At 41.8% G+C, this 26,209-nt stretch overlaps 1 protein-coding gene across 1 annotated transcript in view; it reads left to right on the top strand.

The window, feature by feature from the left end:
- Positions 1-1,310: 1,310 nt before the first annotated feature.
- Positions 1,311-26,209, top strand: part of LOC147718259 (nicotinamide N-methyltransferase-like) — a 56,399-nt gene continuing 31,500 nt past the window's right edge. Inside the window, exons 1-2 of the mRNA XM_086966664.1 lie at positions 1,311-1,484; positions 7,008-7,215. Coding sequence (XP_086822790.1) covers positions 1,337-1,484; positions 7,008-7,215 — 356 coding nt within the window. The 5' untranslated portion in view covers positions 1,311-1,336. The remainder of the gene's footprint in view (positions 1,485-7,007; positions 7,216-26,209) is intronic.

Genomic DNA, 26,209 nt, shown 5'->3' on the forward strand with positions numbered 1-26,209 from the left:
TACTCAACTCTTCCTCTTAGTCTTTTTCATATATCTGTTGTTGACAGATTACCTGTCTTAGGCTCCATAGGAGCTATGGCCTGGAATGGGTGTACAGCCTGGATAATATTAGACTCATAAATATTCAAATCTGACAGGAATAGGTACCAACTCTAACTTGTCATATACTGCTCTATCCGGCATTTAGCTATCCACTAATTTGTATTAATGGCACCTATATAGAAGTGGACAACTCAAAACGCTCCTCTACAAACAAATTGCTGCCGCTTATTATTGGTTTCTTTTTTACCTTTAAATATGAATCCACATTCCTAGTTTGACTTCTTTAGTGAGTACATCAACAACACATATGCACATAGGTGCTGATTACGATGGCTGAGGGACCATCACTAACAGGCTGTCGGTGGAGGTCCCTCAGCCATCGTAATAGGGATCTCCTTTTGCCATATTACAAATGTTTTCTGGAAAGGTGTCAGTCAAAAAAACAAACTGCCACAGTCCGACAGGCAGGCTTTATCCGACTACCTCTCAGATATCCCTGTAGTCCCAGAATGGTGGTGGTGCCTATAGGGCACTGGGTTGTATGACATTACATTGCAGGCTTATACAACGCGTGCCATTACAACACGAGTCGTTACTCGGACCTTGTTAGAAGGTCAAAGGTTTGACTAGGATGTTTTTTTTAGTTTTGTTCTTAACTTAAAAATTGTTGGTGCTGCTTCAACATAGCACACATGTGTTTGGAGCCTGCTAGCATCTTGTAATACTCCTACCAGGGGTTTATTGGAGATGCTCTAAGAACATTGATTTATATAACCAAATTGTTGTTTTTTTAGTTGGTGTGAGCACCCCCTTCCAATTAGTAAATCAATATTTTAAAGAAATATTCACAATGTGATGATTTCCTACACTGGAACATTGAACAGATTTTTAATGAAATTGATGGGACACATGGCTATGCTTTAAGTTTTTAGTATTTGTGTAAAAAAAGACTAAAAACAAAAGAGCCCAAAACCAAGCTTGTTCAAAGAATGAATACCAAGTGCATATTATGAAGGATTCATTATAGTGGCAGAAATAGCATTGCTGTATCTTTTTACATTAAGATGATGGGACATGAGGCACAACTCACAACATTATACTTTGCAAACAGGGTGCTAAATAATTCTAAGCATCACTCGGCTGACATTAAAGAAGAATAGAATTTGCATGAGGTTTGGAGCACATTCAAATCAAACTGAATTCTGTTCATCGATCATTTGTAATTTAGATGACTTAATATAAAAATAGGTGTACGCACAGAAGGAGTCGAGTTTGAAACTTTGAATAATTGAAAATGGCATCATTTTCTGAGCTGAAGGAGCTCCATGAACAATACTTGGATGCACCTATGGCGCTGGAAACATTTACTGCAAAGGATTCTGCCTTCTTTGATGATGCAGTAATTCAGATTTTACCTTCTTTCAGCTCAATATTCACCTCAGGTATGTTTCTTATAACTCCTGTTATCCGAGCTGAAGATGTGGAGAAATGTTACTGTCGTACAAATATATGTTCTATGTTTATTCATAGCATTCTGAAAAATACTGTGCGTGCTTCTTTGCTTTTGGTGCATTAACTGTTTCACCAGTTCTAGTTATTTAAAGCCAAAAATGAATAATAAATGTATTTCAAATTTGTGTTGCTAGTGAAATCAAAAGTAGGAATAGATAGTTGACAGAATGATAAAATGTAAAATCTTGTGCTCTCGTCAAAAGCACATTGATGATGAAAAGTACATTGTAATGTACATTTTTTATTTACAATCAATCCCTAACGTCATGTACAATGTGCATCGAAAAGCAAGATGAATGTCAATAATGGTTTTTATTTTCACTGATGCTGCACCAATAATGTACATTTCAAAACTGGAAAAGTGGAATAAAACACAGGAGGCTGTTTCTGTAACACGGGATATAGAAGGCAATAGTGACTGAGATGGGAGAAATTATGTTACAGATCTGGTCCCAATAAAATCCTCTGATGGTAAAAGCATGCTGCTTCATGAATGGAATATACAAATATATTGCCCTAGTTCTTTTTATGAATCTTTTATATCTCACTGTTCCATGATAATACAGCTGCAGATATTCTACCATAGATGATGTAAACTAAAATCAACCTCACATTAGACGCAAAACGTAGCCCCTAAACACATTAGCTTGTCCCAAGTATGAATAGCTGGGAGGGAATCAAGGCCCGGAACTTTGTTTTGGAGCAGACTTTCTATGGCAGGTTCCACCTCCTTCCAAGGCACAAAGAATCGTCACATTCCAAACTTGCATAAAGTGCTCCAAAATGTGCCTCCCATACTGAGGGCACAATATTCAGGGAAATGGCCTGTCCTCCCCCTTTTACACCTGAGCTAACAATGGACCAAAATGACTTGGTGTCCTTAGAGAGTAGCGTAGATCTCAAGTCCTCCCACCTTGTTTCTTCCCACACCCTCTTGCCCCTAATAATTGCCTTTTTATAAAGGAGTCTAGATAGCCTAATTTCTACACTATCTTTGGATTTAATTGCCGTGAGGAGATCCCTTTTTGCTTTCTTACAAGTGTCGTCAAACCAAGGGTGCGCCTTAGTTCCACGCCGTTTGTTTCCACTTACTGTGCAAAACACAACCCCTAGTGCCACAGTCAAATGCCTATGAATTTCAATGGCTTGCACGTTAAGAGCCAGATCACCCATCTCGATAATCCGAGGAACGACGATCTGGTATATTTTGCGTGTAATTTGAAAGACAAACTAGTGCATATGAGGGTGAAGCCATCTACTGACCTAAAAACTAGTACACTGCCTAAAGGCCACCATCCATGCGGAAACTGTTCCGTATGTCCAATAACGGCAAAAACTTCGACCATAACACTGAAATCCGGAAGAACATGGACAGTGAGGCAGTTCAGCAATTGTAATACCACAAATGTGGTTTGGAATATATCGGACTAACAACACGCAAAATAAAACTAAGAATACAAGAACATCTTAGTACTATTAGAGCAGGAAGACTTACAACCAAGTTAGTCCAACACTGCCACAGGAATAACCATACCTTCACCTGGGTGATATTGGAAAAAGTAATTGGAGAGGCACAAACAGGGGAGAGACTGCTTACGACAAAAGAAGCCAGATGGATCTATAAGGAAGGAAGTGAGCAAAGTGGACTGAACGAGCTCCTTGAATGGAACAAACTGCGTTAGATCTGTTCTGCGATGTTCCTTTTTATCTGTGAGGGTGTCTCACAATAGAAGTTTAATAAATCCAAACTGTAGTTGAAATATGCATAAGACCATGAAAACAGTAGTAATGTTCATTAAATGTAACTGGACTCCTAATACATTATCTGTGTAAATATACAACTCTACACTGACTTCTAGTACATGTATGGTGTTGTAGTATACATCATCCATCATATAACATCATACAACTCCTTTCTAAAAACATTTTTTTAAATTCACCGGTGAAACTTTACAATATAACTTTAAGATATAATCCTAACCCGATACCATTCACTCCAGTTACTATATCTATGATATTCCAATACACGTTGAGAGAAAAAAGATTTAGATTGTCTAGACATCGCGTAATCTTGCGAGAGAAGGACGCTACGGTAGAGTCATAATTCTATCTAACGAAGCATTGCCCAACGCAAGATGGCCGCCAAACAACGCGAGAGTAGGACATTTCTCCTACGATCTCGCGATAAGACGACGCTGTAGTATAGCCTTATTAGCACACTATGAGGTGGACCCCAATACAACATGGCCACTAAATAGCGCGAGAATAGCGCATCCAATCCGATTGGTTCATCACAGAGTGCAAGAACGTAAATACAGAATAATCGGAGTCAGAAAGTGCTCGAGGGATGATAGAAAGCCGACCGCGCTCCTATTACCGGTAAAATAGAATAAAGGGGCTATTCTGGCTGGGTCTAAACACGATATCTATCTGTATCAAGAAAGAGGGTAAGTGAGGATTGCTCACAGTTGTGTGATGTTGTCTTTGCAGCTAAGGATAACGGAAGGAGTGGCTAGGTTACTCACAAATGGAGATAACCAAAAAACCTTGTGTATAAGACCTCTCGGCTGGTATGAGAAACTTTGGCCGATAGAGGGTAAATATGACATTTTTTGCGTGGCTTTCACAGTGGCTTATTTAAACATACATGTGGTGCATTTAAGTTAAACTCGTGTTTATGTGCTTTTATTCCCATGACAGTACTTTGAAACCCTGGTGTCCAATGCAGTGGCATAAAAAGTTTTTGCCCTGAAGAAATTGCCTGAATATTACCATGGCAATGAAACATGTTGGCAAGGAGAACATGGCTCTATAGGAAGTAGCCATTTTCACTTTTTTAATATACGCAAACAGCATAGAAGAACAAGAATAAAGTTAGCTGTTCGTGCTGTATGCGTGGTTTTGTGTATATATGTTTTATGTTGTGTGACATCACTGTTTTTTGTATGTTTTTCCGCTGCACTTATTACTGGTAACACAGTTGGTTTTCATTTGGACACTTTTCTTTAAGCCCGATAGCACCGATGATGATAACAGGGCCGTCCTGGTGAGTACCTACCAGGGGTCCCATTAGTGGTGCGCCCGTGAGGTGTTATCGCGCTACCACATATTTTTTTCATCACATTTTGGTGTGGTTTCGCTTCTGTCTGGATAGGGAGCGGGCTTTTTTTTAAGATGGGCTACTGACTGGTGTATTCCCTACCCCTTACTGATGAGAAGTGGGAGGTGTGTCTGTGGAGAGAAAAAATTGCGATAAGCAACACACCAGCTCTTTCAAAATTGAATGCCCTAAACTGACCTAGGTCATTAGTGTATTGTTTATTTGTACCCGTCTGGAAAGGTGTATACCAGCTTTTAGTTTCACCTGTATCCATGTGTCCATGTGAACAAGTATCAGCATGCTTAGTAGAGCATGGGCAATATTCCAGTGGGCCAGCTTCCCCCACAGTCTTGCCCTATCTGCATGGTCAAAGGATGTGCTCTAGTCGATGAAGCTAAGGTATAATAGCAGATTGGAGGCCTTTGCCATGTCTGTGGGTAGGGAAATGGTCAAGATGTTTCTTGTCTTGCCTGAAGTTTTACAGAAACCTGTCTGGTGGAGTGGAATTATTTCGCTCTCCTCTGCCCAAGATGTGAGATATGCTAGCACTCTTCCTGCAAACAATTTTACCTCATTGTCATTCAGGGCATCTAAGCAGTACCAAACAGTTGTCACTTGTATGGATTGCTGGGATTGTTGAGCCTTTCCATGAAGCTGGGATTATACCAAGGGATCTGACTACAAGAAAAAGAGGGTCCAACTTTCCTGCACAGTCTTCCACCCTTTAAGAGTGTGAGAGGAATGCCATAATTCCCTGGGGCCACTTCTTTTCTTAATTTTGCAATGTGCCCCCATATCAGGAGTATGGTTGAGGCCCTGGATTTGTCGTAATGTGTGTAAACTGATTCCGGCAGTGGTGTGACATTTTTTGTCTCTTTTGTGAGGCTCCTGTGATGGGGTACTCTGGTATTTCCCTGGCTGACTGACCTATCACAACTTGCCTGGGTTGGTGGTTCAAGTGGTCCCTTAGAAAGTTTACCCAGTGCTCCTCCAAAATGTGAGATGCAATTCCCCTGTGGTGTGGGTACATTATCACCTGTGGAACAGTAATTATAAATCCTATTAAAAGGTAAGTTATCATTACAATTTCAAAAATACCATTTTTAGAAAGATGGCATTTTTCTGCTTAGCCCAGTGTGCCTGCAACCTTTATCTAATACACGTCTGGGGTTTGGATATGATTTGATGGGCCATCCAAATCCTGATGGGCCCTCATTAGCAGGGTGGGAGGAAAGAACTGCTCACAGCCTCAGAATTAAACCTGAATAATATAATCTGCTTAACCCACTGTATTGAGTCTGGAGCCAGGGGGATAAGGGACTTCTTCTGAGTACTTCAAAGCCCCTCTTTGAAGTATCCCTCACATCACAGGCACCAGTGTGAATAAGGACTGGACTTTTTACCCGAAAAACTCAGTACACTTCTGGATCTGTGGATACTCTGCCAGGTAGAAGGACTGATGTGCTGCTGAAGGAATGCTACTCTGATGTGCTGACCTGTTGCCTGCTGTCCTCCTTGCGAGGGTGAGAAGGATTGGTCCCACATCATTTGCATCCAGAAACAAAGTGGCTCCTAGAGCTTGCTGGCTTGCCTCCTGGCTCAGGAACATCAAAGTCTTTTGGTGAGTATTCCCTGCTAAGTTGTGCCAACCCAGTCCTGAACCCTTGGAAGTGGGTCTGAAGTGCTGCTCCAGCAGAATGCATGCATCACTGTCAACTCTGCAGATCATAACTAGTGTATCTCTTCAACAGCAGAAGTATCACCACCATTGAGAAGATTAATGGTGATGCATCTCTGACTGCTCTGCACAGATACTCAATTTTGGATGCATCTTCAACTTTGCGTGGCTCAAAGCTGTTGGATCACCTTTATCCTGTGGGTCGATGACAACACATCGCCCCTTTGCTTCTCGCATCTTGGCTACATTGATGACACAGCTAAGGTACTTTACAGAAGGACAAGCCTAGGCCCAATATCGGGCCCAAACTCCATAGTGGTTGGCCTGAACCTTTGGATGTCCCTGGCCAAGCATGACCAGATAGCCCCAGTTGGCGTGTTATGCTTATAAGTACTACATTTTAGGTTATGGTTTGAAAATTCATAACTCAAATTTTACGTATTATATTCTGTAGTTGTGGTCTTGTTTTGTTAATTAAATTAAGCTCTAGTTTTCTAACCAGGTGTGGTATCTTTTTGAATGGTGTTTTCCCTGTTTCACTGTTAGAAGTGTTGCCCCTTAAGTTAAGCCTTGTTGCTCTGTGCCAAACTACCAAGGGGTGACCAGAGGTTAATTTAATTTATTTCATTCAAAATATGTAATCATTAATCCATTTTTGTACCTTTTTCTTACCAGGTGGTGTGAAAGGGGAGCTGCTGATCAATCTCTCTAGTGGTCCTTACTTGCAATGGGTTATTCCAGCCTGTGACTATTTTTCAGACATTGTTCTTGGAGGCTCCACTGATCAGGTTATTGCAGTGAATGAGAAGTGGTGGAAAAATGAACCTGGAGCTGTGGACTGGAGTCATGTAGCAAAGGCGGTTTGTGATTTTCAGGGCAACAGGTATGTATTCTGCACCTGATGATGTATTGCAAATGCCTACCTTTGTTTACCTTGCCAGCATGAGTTGTGCCGAGAGCAGCAGGTTTCCTAGAATAAAAGCAATCAATCAATCAATAAGAGTACTTGTAAAGCACGCTACTTACCCGAGAGGGTCCCAAGGCATGGAGGGGAGGGGGGAGGGGTGCTGCTACTGCTCGAAGAGCCAGGTCTGGAGGCGTCTTCTGAAGGCAATGGCAACATTTCCAGAGGTGAGCAGCAGCTTCATGCCAATTATTTTGTTGTTTATACTAGAGATTTGTGGGGTGTTTGTCAATTTATTTTCCATCTTTGAACCCGTATGTGAGCAAACATGAAAACACTGCCTCTGACCATTTCTCGATGCACAAAATAATTATCTTTTCATAAGAATGGTGGTTTGCCATGTACTAAATACACTTTATGATTTGGTAGAGACTTTTTGTATTGCAAAAGAGTTTACTAAATCATTCTGAATCGCAAATTACAATTAGCATTTAGATGTATCACTGGTTTGTGACTGCAATTGTGGTAATGCCATTTTTAAACATTACTCAATCCTGGAAGGAGGTGATAAAACATTGAGATGAGGAATGTTGTTACTTTGGACAGTTTCCCTTTTAGGAATTGTGTTGGGGTGTCTGCTCCTGTAAATGATTTTCCCAAATAGGATTTTTGTTTGTAGCAGTAGAGCAGATTCCTGTTAGGAACATGGACTGCTTTGAAAAATAAAATACATTTTGGAATTCAAATACATGGACTGTGGTATGCTGTTCCCTGTAAACCTTTATCCTAATTTTTAGAGTCAGTAATTGGGAGTAACAAAAAGTGCCCTACCTATTTATAATACATTAGGCCAGCTTTGCTGACACCTGATGTAACTTCACATTTTGCAATGCAGTTTTATGATACATACAGTGTATTACATATATTTTAAAAGAACTTGGCACACAACACCCAACCACTATTTTTGGCTGATCTGTTTTTATACCATGCCTTTAGCTTATTAGGACATAAACAACATGAAAGGTCAACATTTTGGCATTTAAAATAGTAAGAGAACATTAAAAAATAGAACAACTTAGGACATGTTTTGCTTATTTTATCATTGTACAGTAGCAGCCATATCAAAATAAAGGCTAAGATGGGTAAGGGGGCCTCAGGGGGTTTTAGATTTTCTTCTAAACTAGGCAGTCGCCGTACACATGATATGTTAAATGTTTACCAACATAGATGTTCTTCAGTGGCACTCTACGGTTCGGGTGTCTAGGGGCACTGCCAACATGGGGATTTGCAAGTTGCCGAAAATGACTTTTTAAAGAGGCTTCTTTGTCTCCCAACGTCGGCTTCAAATGAGTTGGTTCATAAAGAGGTGGGGTTGGAATATTTGACTGATTTAACAGGATTGAGGACCCTAATGGCTTGGAGGTTCATCTGGGCCAAGGATGAAACAGGCTTCACTAGGAGAATAATTAACGACTGCCTCCACCTGGATAAATTTAGCCTGATCCCATGGCTTAAATATGTTTTGACTTCATATAGAGACGTGTTTGATCTGTACGTTTTTGTGTGACCCAGTAAGTGCCATTAACATCTCAAAACAGGAGCTCAAACATGTCTATCTGGGGGTTAAAGCAAAACTGCGTAGAGAAGCCAGTAGCCAGTTTACATCACATTTATTTTACAACACTAACAACCTGGCAGGCTATGGCTTTTCAAAGTACCTAAAAGTGGTCACCAAGCAATGTCACCAGTAGGTCCTCACTAGATTTGATTTGGCATTGTTCATAATCTGGTGGCCTTCCCCCTGATGAAAAAACACACGTCATCCCCCTGTCCATGCGACGGAACCTCCAAACAGAGTACTGTGCACTTTTAGCTAATCTGCCCCTTGTATTTGCATCTCCGTATTGCTTATCTTAAACCCCTTCTTAAGAAATATTCTGTGTCCACTGTTAAAACTGCTATGAGATTTGTATTTGCACTTGATGTTCCAGATGTCTGTTTTTACACTGCGACTTTTATCCTAAAATCAGTGTCCGCTAGGAAAAGTATGGAATTTATAACCTAACTGTGAATATACCCTTTCCTGTATATATTGCTGCTATGCTGATTGTTATTCTTCCCCTTGTGTAATCGTACTGAATCTTGCATTTTTTCTGAATGTTTTAATATTTTTTTACCGGACATGTATGTAATATTTTGTGTGCTTTTATGATTGTTTACTGAATGATCGAATAAAGCTTTCGAACCAAACCGGGTGGTTGAGTAGGCAGGGATTTCCTCACGTACTGAACTACAGCAGATCTTCAGGAGAGCAGCACTTTCGCTGACTCCAGGCTCGACCTAAAAAGCATACTATAATTTTAGAAACTCACATTTCTTCTACAAGCAATAAGCTGGACAAAAGAATACAAGGAGGACCTCAGTTTCTTCAGTTGTTTCATAATAGGGATAGAATTTTGTTAGAATCCTTTCATAGCTCTATTTTCGAGTGAATTAAGCCAGCAACAGTATCCTATTCTACATATTAAATATAGAAATTTGGCTTACTTGGGCTTCATATTGCTTTAATATATCATGCGACTTAGTATCACGTTATGTATTTTTTCGATTGTACTACCATATTGAAAAAGAAGAGAACAATACCAAACAAGTCTGTGGCAGATAAGGGACAGTAAAAAATAAATAATGATACCATCCACATGGGAAAAGACTCCCAAGGCAAGGAAGGGCATTACCTTTTTCTTCTTTAATTCACACAGTAGGGTTTGTTTATTAAATGAAGAAGAGAACTCTTTGATGCCAGAGCCCAGCACCAAATATCAAAATACATTGACAGAAACTGCTGTGACTTTGGCTCCTGACAAATCTTTATATGTCAGCACCTGCTTTGTAGGCATTTATGAATCTGGAGGGCGGTTCCTCCACCAGGGCGAAGGAGTAGCTCCCTGGCAGGAAAATTGGCTGTCCATTGGAATCTAAGTCAGGGCAAAGTTTTAATCACTTCCCTGAAGATGGCAAAATGACTTTCTGCACTGAGGTTCAATAGGAGAGAATTCCATTTTTTCATCAGAAATAGAAAAAGATCTGCCTCTAAAATTATCTGTTTTATGCTCAAAGCAAGTAAGCAAAAACTGGTTGGTTGAGCAAAAGTACCTATTAAGAGTATAGGGTACAGACTTGGATGTCAGGAACTGCATTGATGTGAAATGTGGTAGACACATGTACGGACTTTAAAATATACTCTGAAGCAGACAGGCAGCCAATAAAGAAATCAAATTGACAATGAAAATATATTGTTTATTAAAATGCCTGAAACAAATTGATGACAGAGTTTAGCCAGGTGAACGTCACTTGCATAATTCAGCCTTAACTGAAATAAAAGATTTACCAAGGGTTAATGCCGGCTTCTATCAATGTGGGGAAGATGTTGCCTAAGGTCCTGAGTTGAATACATCATAATTGCTGCCCCCGTGCTGCTTGTAAGTTGTTGAGAGATTTGCATAAAGGTACATGCCTAGGTTTTGTGTAACCCTTACATGAGAGAGCATGGGGTATACAGACTCAGGCCAGCAATAAGGAGTGAGTAAAATCCCCCCTATGAGAAAAAGAGTGGGTTTCCAGCAGGGTTGGAGAACAAGACAGAGTGCTTCCTGCTCTAAGTAGACACATCCTTAAGGTCAATACATGTGGAATATGAATGTGGGGCCATATTTTAAATGTGCTCACATAGCACAATGCAGCTAACCACCATCCTGCTCTGCATCAAGGGGCAGGAATGTACTAAATGTAATATTATATGGGACAGTCCTGTCCTTTCTAGCACTGGCCCATTTTTGGCTGTCTAATGCCACTGCAGGCACTCTTCCATCATGTGAAAGAGTGCCTGCGTTGTAGGCAGGATTTTTTTTGCCAGAAGGGATACCTTCAGAGGATCACTGACGAGGTTTGTAGCGATCTTTCTTTATGAAGAATGCCAGCGAGGGGGCTGTAAGAAGCTCGAGGGGAAGGTGGTTCCAGGTCTTGGCAGCGATATAGGAGAGACAGGGGCCACTGTTGTGGCTGGGATGCGAGTGTGCAAGTGAAGTGGAATGCAGGTGTCTAGTTGGTTGGTGGACGTTCAGTCGATAGTTGAGATAGGCAGGTCCTAGGTTGTGGAAGGCTTTATAGGCATGCATGAAGAACTTGAACTGGCATCATTTCTGGATGGGGAGCTAGTGGAGATGTCGCAGGTGGGGATCAATGTGGGTTCTTTTGGGGATGTCGAGGATGATTCCTCTGAGGAGGTGGTTGGAGATGCCGGTGTAGAGGGTGTTGCCGTAGTGGAGGTGGCTGGTGAAGACGGCCTGAGTGACAGTCTATCTGGTGTTGTTTGGAATCCATCTGTGGTGCATGCAGAGTGCGTGGAAGCAGGAGGTGGTGACTGCATTCACTTTGTTATTTCATGGTCAGTTGGCTACGAGGCTGATGCTGAGGTTGTGTGCATGGTTGGTCCATGTTGTTGTGGGTCCGAATTCTGCAGGCCACAAGTTGTGGTCCCAGGTGGAGATGTTATTTCCTAATATCTGTCCTAATATCAGTTTTGTCTGAGTTGAGCTAAAGGCAGCTGTCTCTCATCTATTTGGCTATGTTGGTCATGGCGTTGCAGAATTTTGTTGTGGCGTTGGAAGAGTCCTCAGTGAGTGAGAGTATCAGATGTGAAGTCCAGGTGATCTGGTGATGTCTGTGAGAGGGGTCATGTACAGGTTGAACAGGGTGGGGCTGAGGAATGATCCTTGTTGTACAACGTATATGATGACTTTGGGTACAGAGGTGAAGGGAGGCAGTAAGCTATTCTGTGTGCATTCTGCAAGGAAGGAGGTAACCTACTTGAGGGCATCTTGCTGCATGCCTATGTTATGGAGTCTGTTGATGAGGGTGTTGTGGGAGACTGTGTCAAATGCCCCAAAGAGATCAAAGAGGATCAGGGCCATAGTGTCCCCACGGTCGAGGAGTGTTCTGATAAAATCTTTGAGCCAATCAGACTGGTCTCAGTTCAGTAGATGGTTTTGTTTCAGGAATTTGTTGAGCTGCTTGTTGATGGCTTTCACTAGAACTATGGCTGGGTAGGTGAATTTTTTGCACTTTTTTGGGGTCAGCGAGACTTTCTTTAGGAGGGGTTTGACTTTTGCATGTTTCACCTGTCCGGGAAGTTTGCTGTAGAGATGGAGGTGTTTATGATGGTGATGAGTTGCCTGCTGAATGGGTTTGCTGCAAGGTTGTAGAAGTGGTGGGACAGGGGTTGGTGCGATCCCCAGAGTCGATGGAAGACATGATGGCTGAGATGGTCAAGGTGGTGAGTGGTGATGGTTTGGCTGGAGTTTGCTAGCTATTTAAGGTTGTCGGAATCAAGGGTGTTGAGTTGTATGTTGAAGTTGTTATAAATGTTGGTGATCTTTTTTTTTTTTTTTTTTTGTCCTCATATTGCGATTATATGTGTAAGGAGTTTGTCGGGAGCCCGTTCCTTTTAACTATTGCACCTTCACTGCCCCTTGTTAGCCGTCCTGAGGTGGGGAGTTTCCCTTTAGCGGATGTTATTAGTTCGGGGTCTCCTGTGTCCTTTATCATAATCAATAATTCCGCTTTTTGTGGTGTGAGCTAGCCATCCTGGCTACTCGACGGGAATCTTTCCAGTCTGAATTATTGTCACCGCTTTAATCATTGGACTTTGTTTCCCGGGGCCGTATTAGTGCAGTTAGGTGTCTGATTCATAGTAATTTTCCCAGATTTCCCAAAATTTAAACTTTTTACTGGGTTTCCCTTTTCTATCGCTTCTGTTTATTTTTATTATAGAGTTTAGCCATTCCCCATGTAAAGGAGGTGTTGGCTTGACCCAGTTTATGCATATCTCTCTCCTTGCTAGTAATACCAATACAAACAGCAGGTTTTCTTGTTTTTTTGTTAACTTACGCCGACCAATATTGGAGCCGATCCCAAAGATAATAAAAGTTATACTTACTTCCAACTGTTTTCCCAATACTAGACTCATCGTCTTACCGACTTCCTGCCAGAAGGAGTCAAGGACGGGGCACTCTTTGAACATATGGAGATCATTCACCCTTTCCAAACCACATTTAGGGCAGGTCTTTATGCTGGCCCCCTTGAATTTTGATAGTCTTTTCGGTGTCCAATAGGCCCTGTGTATGGTAAATAGGTGGTTTCTCTTCAAGTTGGCCGTTTTTATGGTCGTCCAACATTTTTCCAGTGATCTTTGCCAGATATTTTGTAAGTCTAGTTCTGGTATGTCTTTCCTCCAGACTGTTTCTGGGATTAGATAATCTTCTTCTCCTGCTGTAATTAGGGCCCAATAACATCTGGATATTTCCTTTTTTATTGGGATGATTTTCACCATTTCTTTCTCCATGTCCTCATTACCCTTTTTTTTCTCCGTGAGTGATCTAGCCCAGCTATTGAGTTGATAATATTTGAATTTAGACACAGATGAGCTTGAAATTGTATCTATTTGGTCCCAGGAGATTAAGGAGTTTTCTGTCATCAGCTGGCCCCACTTTTTGATTCCTGACGCTTTAAGGGGCAAGGCCATGGAGTCTTTCAAGCAGTCCGGTGTGCCCGGAGATTCCCAAATGGGGGCCAACGAACTATAGTAAGGTATGTTCAAAGTACTTCTGACTTGATACCATAATTTTGCTGCATTGACTAGTATATTTAATTTTATCTTTTTGAAGAATTTTGGGTGTCCAAATTTGTATAGGAAGTGATCTATTCTACCTGTCATATTTTGTAAGTGATCAGGGTAAAACTGGTAGTTCTTAAGAAGAGGTCTCATATTTTTAAATTGGAAAGCCCTGTAATATTCAAAGAGGTCGGGGCTGGCAATTCCCCCTTGATCTTTTCTTCGCCTTAGTTTTTTCCATGCGATCCTTGTACCTTTGGATGACCAAATGAAGCTTGCAATTTCTCCCTGTATTTTCTTCAAATTATCTCTCTTGAATTCCAACGGTATTGTATTGAAGAGGTAGGTGAATTTGGGGACAATGGTCATTTTTATTGTGTTTATTGTGTTTGATCTTCCCAAGAAACTAAGAGGTAGCCCGTCCCATACCTTGAGCAGTTTCCTGGTTTCTCCGACGATTCTGTCAAGGTTTATTTGGGGCACTTTTCCTAAATCCTTGACCAATGTGATGCCTAAATATTTTATTTTCTCTTTAGAGTGTGGGGTGCTGTGGTGTGTGTTCCAGCTCATGGCCTCGGTTTTTGCCTGATTTGTCAGATACCCTGACACTTTGCCAAAGTTAGCTATTGTGTCCTCTATTGCTGCAGAGGAACTCTGATAGTTATTCGTAAAGATCATCAGATCATCTGCATACAGGGCCACCTTTTTGGACCATTCCCGATGTTCAAAAGGTATTATTGAGATGTGGTTTCTGAGAGAGCATGCCAGTGGCTCAATGTATAGATTGAAGAGTAGGGGTGATAACGGACATCCTTGCCTTGTTCCTCTTTGTATTGCAATATTGCTGGTGAGGCCCCCATTGACTAGTATCTTTGCTCTTGGTCTTTTATAAATTTCTGTCACCATAAGGCTAAAACTCTCGCCTAGGTTGTATTTGCTAATAACTTTATTCAGGAATACCCAGTTGACCCTGTCAAAAGCTTTAGCAGCATCGAAGGTGATTATGGTCAAGGGTATTTTTTCGCAGGTGGCTATGTCTATCGCAGCGAAGAGCTCATGGGTTATATCTTGTAACTGTCTTCCTTTTACAAAACACTTTTGATCAGGGTTGATCAACTTTGTCATTACCAGGGCTAGTCTCTTTGCCATGACCTGCATAAAGATTTTATAGTCACAGTTCAGTAGTGAAATGGGTCTGTACGATTCACAGATTGCTGGATTTTTCCCTGATTTTAGAATTATACTGATGGTCGCATCATTCCAAGAGTCGGGAATTATATCTTGTTCTTTATAAATTTTATTTAATAGCTCTGTTATTGGTGGGGCCAACGTATCTCTCAAGTTTATGTAGAGCTCGTTGGGTAGTGCATCTGGGCCGGCTGCTTTCCCTTTTTTCAGACCTTTCATAACGGTTCTTACTTCTTCGATCGTGATTTCAGCGTTCAATTCCTCTTTTTCCGTTTCTGTTAGTGCGGGGAGTGGTAAGAGATCTAGGTAACTCCCAATCTGCTGCTCTGTAGGATTTGTGTCTTCCTTATATAAGTTGGAAAAGAAATTCATGAACTCCTGCCTTATAACAGAGTCCTCTGAGCTTGGTTCATTTAGGTTGTTTTGTTGAATGCTGACTATTTTATTCCTTGTTTGATCTTACTTTGTTTTCCATGCCAACATTTTACCGCATCCCTCTCCATATTCATGGTTTGATAGTTTGCTGGCTTCCCACCTTTTCCTTACTTTATTCTCAAGGATGTCCACTAGTTTCTCCTTAAGTTGTAGCCTTTCCTTCTCTAGTGTAGCTTTGATCTCTGGAGCTTTCTCTGCCACGATTTGTAAATCCAGATTTTTTATATCTTCTTCCATGCCACCAACTTCTTGCTTTGTAAGTCTGCATCTATATGCTCCCATGCTTAATAACTTTCCCCTGATGACAGCTTTATATGTATCCCAAGTATTTTGTTTAGATGTACCAGTTTGATTATCCTCGAAGAAATTTGTTGTAGCGATCTCTAATTCTTCTAATGCCTGGGGGTCTAATAAAATAGTGCGGTCAACCGTCCACCTAGTTTGTGTATTGCTCTTTGATATTTGTAAGGTTAGTTGGACTGCCGAGTGATCCGAAAGATGTGCTGGTAGATGTTCTATACTCCTGACTTTGTCACGTAAGCTCGTATGAATCAAGAAGAAATCTATTTTAGATCTGTGTCTCAATTTTTTGTTATGGAAGGTATAGGAGTATTTGTTGTCTCCCTTTTCTTTCCACATATCTATCAGTCCCAAGTCGCTTTTATAATTGCCTAGCCACTCCCTCATCTTAGGTAAATTTGCTTGTCTTCCTGGGGGGGATCTATCCTTGTTGGGGTCAAGTAAAATGTTGTAGTCACCCCCTAGGATTATTGGTGCTGTTGTTGATAATAGTTCTGTGTAAAGCCTTTGAAGGGGGGCTGGGTCGTCTAAGTTTGGCCCATAATAGCCTGCTACTTTGAATGTATTGTCGTATATTCTTACTTTGATTATAGCCCATCTTCCTTTGTTGTCCACTACTTTGTGTTCAATTTTGGCTTTGAGTGATTTTTTAGTATTATTGCAATACCCTTAACGTTACAATCCTGATTAGTGCACACATAGTCATCGACCCAGCTAAGATTTTTCATTATTTGGTCCCATTCTGTACTTAATAGATGCGTTTCCTGTAGTACGATTATCTCGCTGTCTACCTCCTTCAGATTATCAAGAATCCTTCTTCTTCTACTCCCTGTTCTCAGCCCATTCACATTCCAAGAGAGAACTCTGAATTGTTTAGAAATTGCCGTCATTTCTTTTGTTGTGTTGGGTGATAACTATACTTTTTTCATGTTCATGGGCCCTTTTACTCCTTCTACTATAATTTCTGAGGACATTTTTTTCATTTTTTTCCCCTACTTTGCTCCCCACCCGTGCTTCTTTTTTGTGTAGTATTTGTGATTTTTTGTGAGGTTCATTGTTTCCCACCCTGAGGAAGCCTCCCTTCTTCTTTTGGGGCGGTATTCTCCGCCCGCTTTGAGCTCCTTGCTTTGCATTCTTTTACCATTTTCACCTTGCTTGGCTTTCTGCTTCGGACCGCATCTGATCTTTTATTTGCCCTATAAAAATTTCTACCTCTCTGGGATCCTTGATGTTGTGCATTTTATTTCCCCACATGATCCTCAGAGCTGCAGGGAATTTCATCTGGACAGTGGCGCCGAGGGATTTTAGTTCTTGCATGAATTGCCCTAGCTCCCACTGTCTATCCTGGGTAGCTTTGGACATATCTGGTCGGATCCTGAAGGACCAATTGTCCTTGTTTAAAGTGCCATATTTTAATCCTTCGCTTAGAATTCTTTCTTTCAGACTGTAAGATTTAAAATTTATGAGGATTTTCCTTGGTTTTGTCCTCTCTTTTTTTTTCTGAAGGGGTCTCGGTGTACCCTCTGTATGTCTTCTATAAGGCTAGCTTCTTTTGCCCAAGGAAAGTATTCTTCCAGGAGTGAGATGATGTCCGTTCCTTCAAGGTTCTCCGGAACATTCAAGATCCTAAGATTATTCCTTCCCGCCACTCTTTCATGCTTTTATCGTTGTCTCTGAGCTTCCTTATTTCCTTCTGGTTGGTGTCAACTTTCTTACTAAGAACTTCTACAGCAGACTCAACAGCAGTCACTCTGTCTCCAAGTGCATTTAGTTTTTGGTCCAAAGTCTCACATACCTCCTGTATCTTATTCTGGTTGACTTCTGAGATTGAGAATTTTTCTCTCATTTCCCCTAGTATTTTGTCCATACATTTTTCCATGAGCTTCCCTGTTAGTTCTATCACAGAGTGGGGATCCTCCGGGTCCATTGCCAGCAACTCAGCCGTGCTTCTCATGTTGGAGCTTCCTGAAGCCTCCATTTGTGGCCCTGTAAGAGTAGCTGTATCTTTGCTCATTGTCCGGGATTCTATACTCCGTTCCTCTCTAATGCCAGGGTTTGTTGTTAGGGCGAAGATTGTGTTTAAACCTGAGCTTTCACCTGAAGAACTGGGAATGTCTTGAGGATTGAGAGGGTTGACCCTTGTTTGAACCAGTTGCTGTACTTTAAAAAATGATCTGAGGGAGGGGGTTACTTTGATTTTCTGTTCCGTTTGTGCTTTTCCCTTTGCTGTTCTGCCCTTTTTTTGCAGTGGATCGGGGTTAGTGGTCCCTTTTTGCTTCTTTTTTGTGTTCCTGGGTATCACAGATTGTTTAATTGGGGGGAGGAGGCTTTGCTTGGAAAACTGCCTATTCCTAAGGCAGTAGCTGGATCTTGTCCTGTTCCCTCCCCCGTCTTCTGCACCTACTCGTACTGGGGTTTGCTCTCTACCCCTTACCTCTTTGCATGCTTGTGAAGTTACCGCTTCTAGAGTTGAAGTTATGTCCCTTGTTATAGCTGTTATTTCTTCTTCTTCTCCCACTTCCCCTTCTCCTTCACTCCTCTCCCTACTCACTTTCTTGTCTCCCCTAGCCCCTGTGGTCTGGACTGCCTTTTTAGCACTTTTTCCACCACCCCCCCCTTGTACCTTGCTCATGGAGTCCAGTCGTCTTGCTTGCTGTGTGGAGAGCTCCTCCACCTTGTTTTCCACCACTTCTGGTTCTGCTGGTGTGCAGTCTCCTCCACGTCTCACTGCGGCTGCCTCTGCCTCAATCCGTCTCGGTTTGGCAATGCTTCCACTTTTTACCCGGAAGAACACCGGCTCAGCTGTCTGTGTTGCAGCTACAGTGCTCACGCTGCCGCTTATGCCCCGGAAAAAGAAGGAGATCCTCCCGATCGCACTCCGGCAGCCTCTACATGCTCCGGACGCCGCCGCCCACAGCCCGGAATAAGCAGCGAAAACGCCGCCAGTCAAAGCACCTGTTCGGGGAAAGTGGTCTCGCATCCCCGGATCACCTCGCCAGCCGAAAACCAAGAAACCAGCAATCCATGCACATCTCCAAAATACCCCCGCAGAAGCGTCGCCAAGGTGGGTGAATCTGTCTAGATCAGGTCATGTTTGAATGCGGTAAGCGCGGAGCTCCCGACCGGACCACTTAGCTGGCCGCCATCTTCCTCGATCTCCGAAGTTGGTGATCTTGCAGTGGAAGTAGTCTCAAAGGGTGTCACAGAGCTCTTGAGTGGGGTGTATGGTGTTCTCTACAGCTATCAGGTCGGAGAATTCTTTGAACGGTCATAGTGTTCAGGGTGCTGGTTAATCCTGATGAATTCTATGGTGTGCCTGAATTTGATTCTGTCACTGGAGGTTAAGATGGGTTCAAGGGTGTGTTTGGATTTGTGCATGGATATTGCTCAGGTTCTCCAGCAAGGAAATTGAGTTGGCGTCATTGATGTGGAGGTCTCCAAGTAGGAGACAGTGGTGAGAGTTGATTGCTAGTGGTTCAATGAGGTAGGTTCTGGTACCCCCGATTTCTGTGGTGTATTTTCAGAGTGAGCGGTCCTTGAGCAGGATACAACTGAATGGTTGTGGGGTATTCTTGGCTTTGTGGGCAGGGATAATGTGGTGTCTTTTGTAAGTTGTGTTGCAGGAGAAGTGGCTGTGTTAACAGGTGGAGGGTCCTTTGGTGGATCTTGGGGAAGACGAGACACAGCTGTTCTTTTGGCATCTGGGGTCCAGGAGTTCCTTGGTGGTATATCATTGGGTGGTAGGAGGTCCATGGTTCTAGGTGTGAGTTGCTTTATGGGTGGGTGAGTGTTTGTGTGTGTGAGTAGCTATATTGGCGACTGAGTAGCTGTGTGATTAGCTATACGGTTGGGTGAGTTTGTGTGTGAGTGGCTGTAAAGGTTACTGAGTATCCGTGTGAATGTCTCTAGAGGTAAGTGACTGGCTGTGTAAGTGGATGTATAGGTATATATCTGTTTTAGTTAGTGTATGGGTATATGAGTGGGTGTTTGAGTGACTATTTTTGCACAGAAATTTTCTGTGTGAGTAGCTGTGTAGGCTAGTGAGTGAGAGCATGATTATTGATATCATTATGGGTCATCGATTTTGAGGTTCTTTTACGCCATGACAGTGACCATAACGCCCCAGCCCTTAACTTAAGACTTCCTGAGACAGATATCACTCTAGGGGAAAAAACTAGAAAGGACAAAGTCTTGATTCTCTCCAATGATAGAAGAAGGCTCAAATGGCCTATGGTAAAACAATTTACAGATAAAATGTGTGCTTTATATTCAACTGTCCAAAATTACCTAGTGGAAATAACGGGTTCATTGAACTTGGCCAGGAAATGATCATAGATTTAATGCACAAACTACAGGCGTGACTGGTGGCTGACCTAGCACATCAACTCAATCCAATAGTGACCAAATACAGGTGTAAACAGAAGACCCAATCATCGTTTGACTGCAATTGTAGGAAGGCAAAGTCCTTATTAATTGAGGCAATTAAAGCACATGAGAGGACCCAAATTAAAACTAGGAGGCAAGAGTTTAATCTGGCCATTGTAGAGGCTAAACAAGAATGGGAAAACTATAAATCGGACAGTATTAAAACTGCTCTGTGGAAAAGAAATATGCAGGAATTTGGACATTAGTGAGAACTCGAAGTGGACATGGCCAAGCAGCAGACGAGCCGAATGTTTCCCCTGAGAAATGGATTGAACACATTCGGCTGCTGTATTTGACTGAAACGGCAACTTCCACGATGCCGACTGCATCTTACGTATAACACACCGGTTTCTCCTATAGCCTTGCACATGCCCCCATATTGCCCAGAACGGAAACTGTTGTACGTACAATGATAACCCTCTTGGAGGTGGAAGGTGCGATCAAGAGACTCCCGGTGGGCAAGGCACCGGGCCTTGATAAAATCCCCCGGGATGTCTATAGAGACCAACCAGGAGTATGGATTCCGTACTTTTGCCTGATGTTTAATGCTATACTCCTGGGTTCCCCACACTGGAAACCTGGCTTGGGTTAGTCCCCGCAAACTACCGTCTGATCAGTTTGATCGACGTTGGCCAAACACCTAGGTTTTCGGTCAATAGAGGAGTCAGGCAGGGGTGTGTCCTGGCCCCCACCCTTTTCTGTCTTTTTATAAATGCCCTAATTGTCCATCTTAGGGTGGGTCAAAGACATCGATGCCCCAAAAATAGGAAATGAACAAGTAGTGGCATTGATGTTTGCCAACCACTCCCTTCTATTGTTGAAATCCCTGATGGGAAAACAGCGTGCTCTAGACAGTTTGGCAGTTTTTGTAAGAAAAGGGTGCACGAAATTGACACACTAAAGACAAAATATATGGTCTGCAATCCACCCAAGACCACCCATCCCAACCCCTTTTTATTTTATATTTTAAATATTTTTAGTCAAGATTTGTACATCCATTACATTACCCCACAGTCCCCTCCACCCCCCTAGGCAGACATAAGAATACAGTTTTAATGCACAGTGTAACTAGACACAGCAAGAACAGACTCAACAACGCAAATCGACGATAGAGGGAAAAAAATAAAAGTTAGTGGGCTATGGCTAGAGACGTTGTAATCACAGATTAGAAGGTGTGGGTACTATACAAAACACCTAGCCAAGGTAGACTTTCCTTTCCATAGAAACCTTACTCTATACCATCCATCGCCTGCCGCCAAGCTATCAGGGGATTCCAGATTTTTAGGACTTTCTTTCGCCGTTGCCTACCTTTACCTTTATATATAGCAATTTCAGTATTAGCTACCGCTAAGAATCTAGCAAGCCATTGATGGAACGATGGAGCACACCAGTCCTGCCCGGCAGATGCAATACAAAGCCTGAAGACAGCCATTGCGATAAAGATAAGCTCCTTGCCTATGTCCATGTATTCTGGATCTACAATCCCCAATAAGATGCTTCCATTGGTCAATACAACAGTTTTATCAAGCAATGTGGATAGGAATTTCTCTATTTATTGCTTCACCATTGCTAGACCCTCACAAGATGCAAAGATATCAATACAATCAGCACTATAGAGGTTACACCCCAGGCAATGTGTACTTATACCAGATCTCCAATTGCCAATTCTATCAGGTGTATAATATAAGAAAAAACATGTTTTAAAAATGGTGTTTGCAGTTTAGTTGACATCAGGGTTGTTTGTGACATTTCAAAGGCATGGTTAAACTGATTATCTGTCATGTCTACTTTTGTTTGCCGTTTCTCAGAATTTTTTTCCATATCATCTGGATATAATGCCATAAGTGTATATATATGTATTCAATCTTGTTCCCAGTGCCTGAAATTATTGTATCTAATAGGTCACTCTTAGCCATACCTCTCCTCCCGCCTGTGTTACGGGAAAGAAAATCTCTTACTTGAAAATATTTAAAGAAATCGCACCAATCCAGCTTATATTCATATTTTAGTTCATCGAAGGATAAAATCCCCTCAATGGAGTACAGGCAACCCAGCTAATTAATACCTGCATCATACCTGCATCATATCATTTCCTCATCTAGTTATCTTTAAAAATGGTGGGCAGGTCAGCTTTATCCTTTGTAGGTGTGTAAAATGACAGTCTACCAACACCTACTAATTTCCTGACTGCCTTCCATACTTTAAACCCACTAAGTAGAGAGATTTAAATATACATTTTTTGTAATAACTATTATGTAGATGCCTACACCAATACCCAAAGCTCTCTCTACCTAGTAGTAATTGAAATGTGGATGGTTTAGGAACCTCTCTTATTTCATTCACATAATTATTCTTGAGTAATTCCCTGCTATAGAGTAGGACGGTTGCCCAATAGTATGCTTGCAGATTCGGCAGGCCCAGCCCACCCCGATCTTTCTGGAGGGTGAGAAGCTTCTGGGCACGTCGGGGTTGCGAATATACCCAAATGAAGCTGGAAAACATATGGTCAATTGATCTAAGCCAGGTAGTAGAAAATTCTAAACAGATTGCTCTAAAAAGGTATAAAATCTTGGGGAAGAAGACCATTTTGATCGCATTTACTCTGCCTATAGGAGAAATGTGTAGGTTATCAAGACGCTTGAGATCTTTCTGGATACCCCTAGGTATTGGTTTTAGGTTGATGTTAACAGGATTTTTCAAGTCAGATGTAATTGAAATGCCTAGATACGTTGCACATTCCGTCACCCTATTATCATTCATTGAGCATTCTTTACCTAGCACAATCTTGATTCAGTGCATATCCTGACAGATTCCCAAATTGTTTTGCCCTTTCCTCTATTGCCGGCATAGTAGTACATAGATCTGCTGTTACAATAGCGATATCATCCGCATTGGTCAATATCTTGGTTGGAAAGGACTTTAAAATTACTGGCTTGATTACTCCATCTTGCTCTAGGTGTCTGATAAATGAGTCTATGTAGATCGCGAAGAGTAGAGGTGAACATGGACAGCCATGTCGTGTCCCGCGTGAAATTCTGCATTCATCTGTCAAATTGCCATTAACCATTACTACGGCCTTAGGTTCTATATATAATTTTTGAACGGCATGGATGTATCTCTCTTGAATCCCTATTTTAGCCATTGCTTCCCAGAGGAAGTGCCAGGAGACCCTATCAAACGCTTTTTCTGAGTCAAGCAAGATCAGCGCCATAGGGTCCCCTGTCACTTCCATCCCATCAAACAGGATAATTACCCAGTGGATATGGTTAATAGTTGATCTTCCTGGAATAAAGCCATGCTAGCTCGGTGAAACGACTTTGTGCATTAAGGGGGCAATTCTATTTGCTAAAAATTTTCCATAAATTTTTGAATCAGAGTTAATCAAGGGATATGAGCCAAGCTGCTCGGGGTTTATTTTTTGGGGGAAAGATAAATAATTTAGCTCTGGACCAAGACTCAAGTGGCAAATCCCCTTTAAATATATGTATGATTAGATCCACTAAGATTTTTTTAATTTAATTTAGGAATACCATCAAAAATTCCAGTGGGATTCAGTCCAGCCCGGTGGCTTTCCCTCTAGGTAGATTTTTAATTACCCCTATAATTTCATCCTCTGAGGGTAATTCTTCTAGGCTAATTGCATCTTCTATATCTAAACTGATAGGTCAGGAATTGTCAAGGTAGTCCTTAATTTCTGACTGGTTAGCATCTTCCGTTCCCAAGTATAACTTTTGATAAAACTGCCCAAATATTTCCCTTATAAGTTTAGGATCTTCTATTAGGGATCCGAAGGCTTCCTCAATTTCACGAATTACTTTTGATGTAGCCTGTTGTCTCATCCGAACTGCTAGCGGATGACCTATTTGTTCATTGACTTCGTAAATTCTTTATTTTTGAAATAAAGCTTTTTTGACAGCTTTATCAGTAGAAACATTCCAGACTTCCGTTTTTCAATCACAACCAGATTTTGTAATTTAGCGTCCTCTTCTCGATTAATTTGAGGGCTACTCGTTATGCCCTCTATTAGTTCTTCCTTTGCTTTCTTCACATTATCTACCAATCTCTGCATAGTTACCCTGTTCAGTTTGTTAATTATAAGTGAATACTGAATAGTCTCTCCCCGTACCCCTGCTTTTAACACATCCCAAATAACTCCAATTGAACCACTGCCTTCATTATCCCATATAAAATTAGGAATCCATTCTTTCATATGCTTACAATAGTTTTCGTCTGTCAGCAAGGTTTTCTCGAAGGTCCATGCATTAGGTACATTAGGCCCAGAGTCTAGCTCTAATGCACAGATAAGGGGATTATGGTCTGATAAAATCCTAGGGAGTTTAATTGTCCGGCATTTGGTTATAATGGAGTTAGACACAAAGAAATAATCTAACCTAGCATGAGTGAGATGTGGATTGGAAAAATATGTGAATCCCGGCTACCAAGGGTTTGCTGTTTGCCAGCCGTCCATAAGGCCATGAGACCAGCACAGGTGTTTTAAAGCTCTGAATATCTGGAGTTTGCACCCTATGTAGAGCCAATTCCTCCTTCACAGTCCAATTGTGGGGTACATTTATGTTTAGATCCCTGCAAATCACCAGGGGCAAAGGCCAGTGTGCTAACGCATTTAAGATCTCCTCAATATTAGAGGCCTCCGCAGTGTTACTGCTTTAAATAGTACAGAGGGTCAATTTCTGACTTCCATTAAATAAACATTCTGTTATTGCCCAGCGGCCAAGTTTGTCAGTTTTTGAGTGATTAAACACCAACCCCTTACCCTTTGCTAAAATGACAACCCTTTCACCCTGTGAAGTAGCACAGATTAGCCGATACCCTAACGAGTTCAGCAGATGCTTCTGTGACCCCTCTACCTAGGTTTCCTGTAAGCATACACTATTTAGGCCCCAATTTTGTAGTTCAACCGTGACCATTTGTCTTTGTTTTAAATCATTCCGACCACAAATATTCATTGATAAAATTCTCAATAAACCCATCACATTACTTTAGGAAATTGTGTAACTTTTAGCTCGATCCACATTACATTTTTTTATTTTTCCTTCTCCTTATATCGATACCAGATTACAGCACAAGAAAAAAAATGTTTGCGTCTGGTTTTTCCCCCTTTTATATCCTATCTGCCTAGATACCCTTGTCAACCTCTCCCCCCCCACTCCCACCACCTCTGGAGGTTACCTGGCCAAGCCAGGGGTGTGACATCCGACGTGCAGAGCCACGTGCGCCCACTGGCCCCCCCTCTGTCTCACATGTTTCACCCTAGGCCACAAAAAACATTTTGTCAAGGCAATCAATAAAACAAAATAGAAAAAGTCCCAAAACAAAAAAAAGAAAAACCCCAACCTAGCCCCTGTGCCTCCATCTATATTTAATCTATTTTTTGATAAGGTTTTAATTCACCTTTGCCTAAGCTAATGAATCAGCTAACCTCGGGGGCCATGGCCCATTCTCACCCGGTTTTCCGCTCTAGTACCAGCCTCCAACAACCACAATTATGTTTTTTTACCCCCTGAAAGTTCCTCCAAGTATCTCTGAGCCTGTATTTCAGAGACAAAACTGCGGACAGCCCCCTGAATAACAATTTTTAATCTTGCCGTGTTCTGCAAATACACTACGGCCCCAATTTTTCAGAAGGGTTCAAAAGCTGGCGGAGGCTCCACCTGCGTTCCACGGTGGCATGCGCAAAATCAGGTCTTGTAAAGAACGTGACTCCCTCAAATGTCTGTGGTTTTGTTGGCCTGGATAGGTCAAACAGGGCTTGTCTAAGGAGGAAGTTGCTAAAAAATAACAGCATGGCACGGGGATGTTGTGAGGCTGACACATGTTTACCAGGAACCAGGGGAAACTGATGAGCACTACTTTCTCTAGATCCCAAGATTGTAGTTCTGGGCAGGATCCTTTTAGTAGGTTGATCATAATTTGTCTTGGATCATCTTTTTCCGC

The sequence above is a fragment of the Lissotriton vulgaris genome, chromosome 4_1, assembly GCF_964263255.1.
Source record: "Lissotriton vulgaris chromosome 4_1, aLisVul1.2, whole genome shotgun sequence".
NCBI classification, from domain to species: Eukaryota; Metazoa; Chordata; class Amphibia; order Caudata; family Salamandridae; genus Lissotriton; species Lissotriton vulgaris.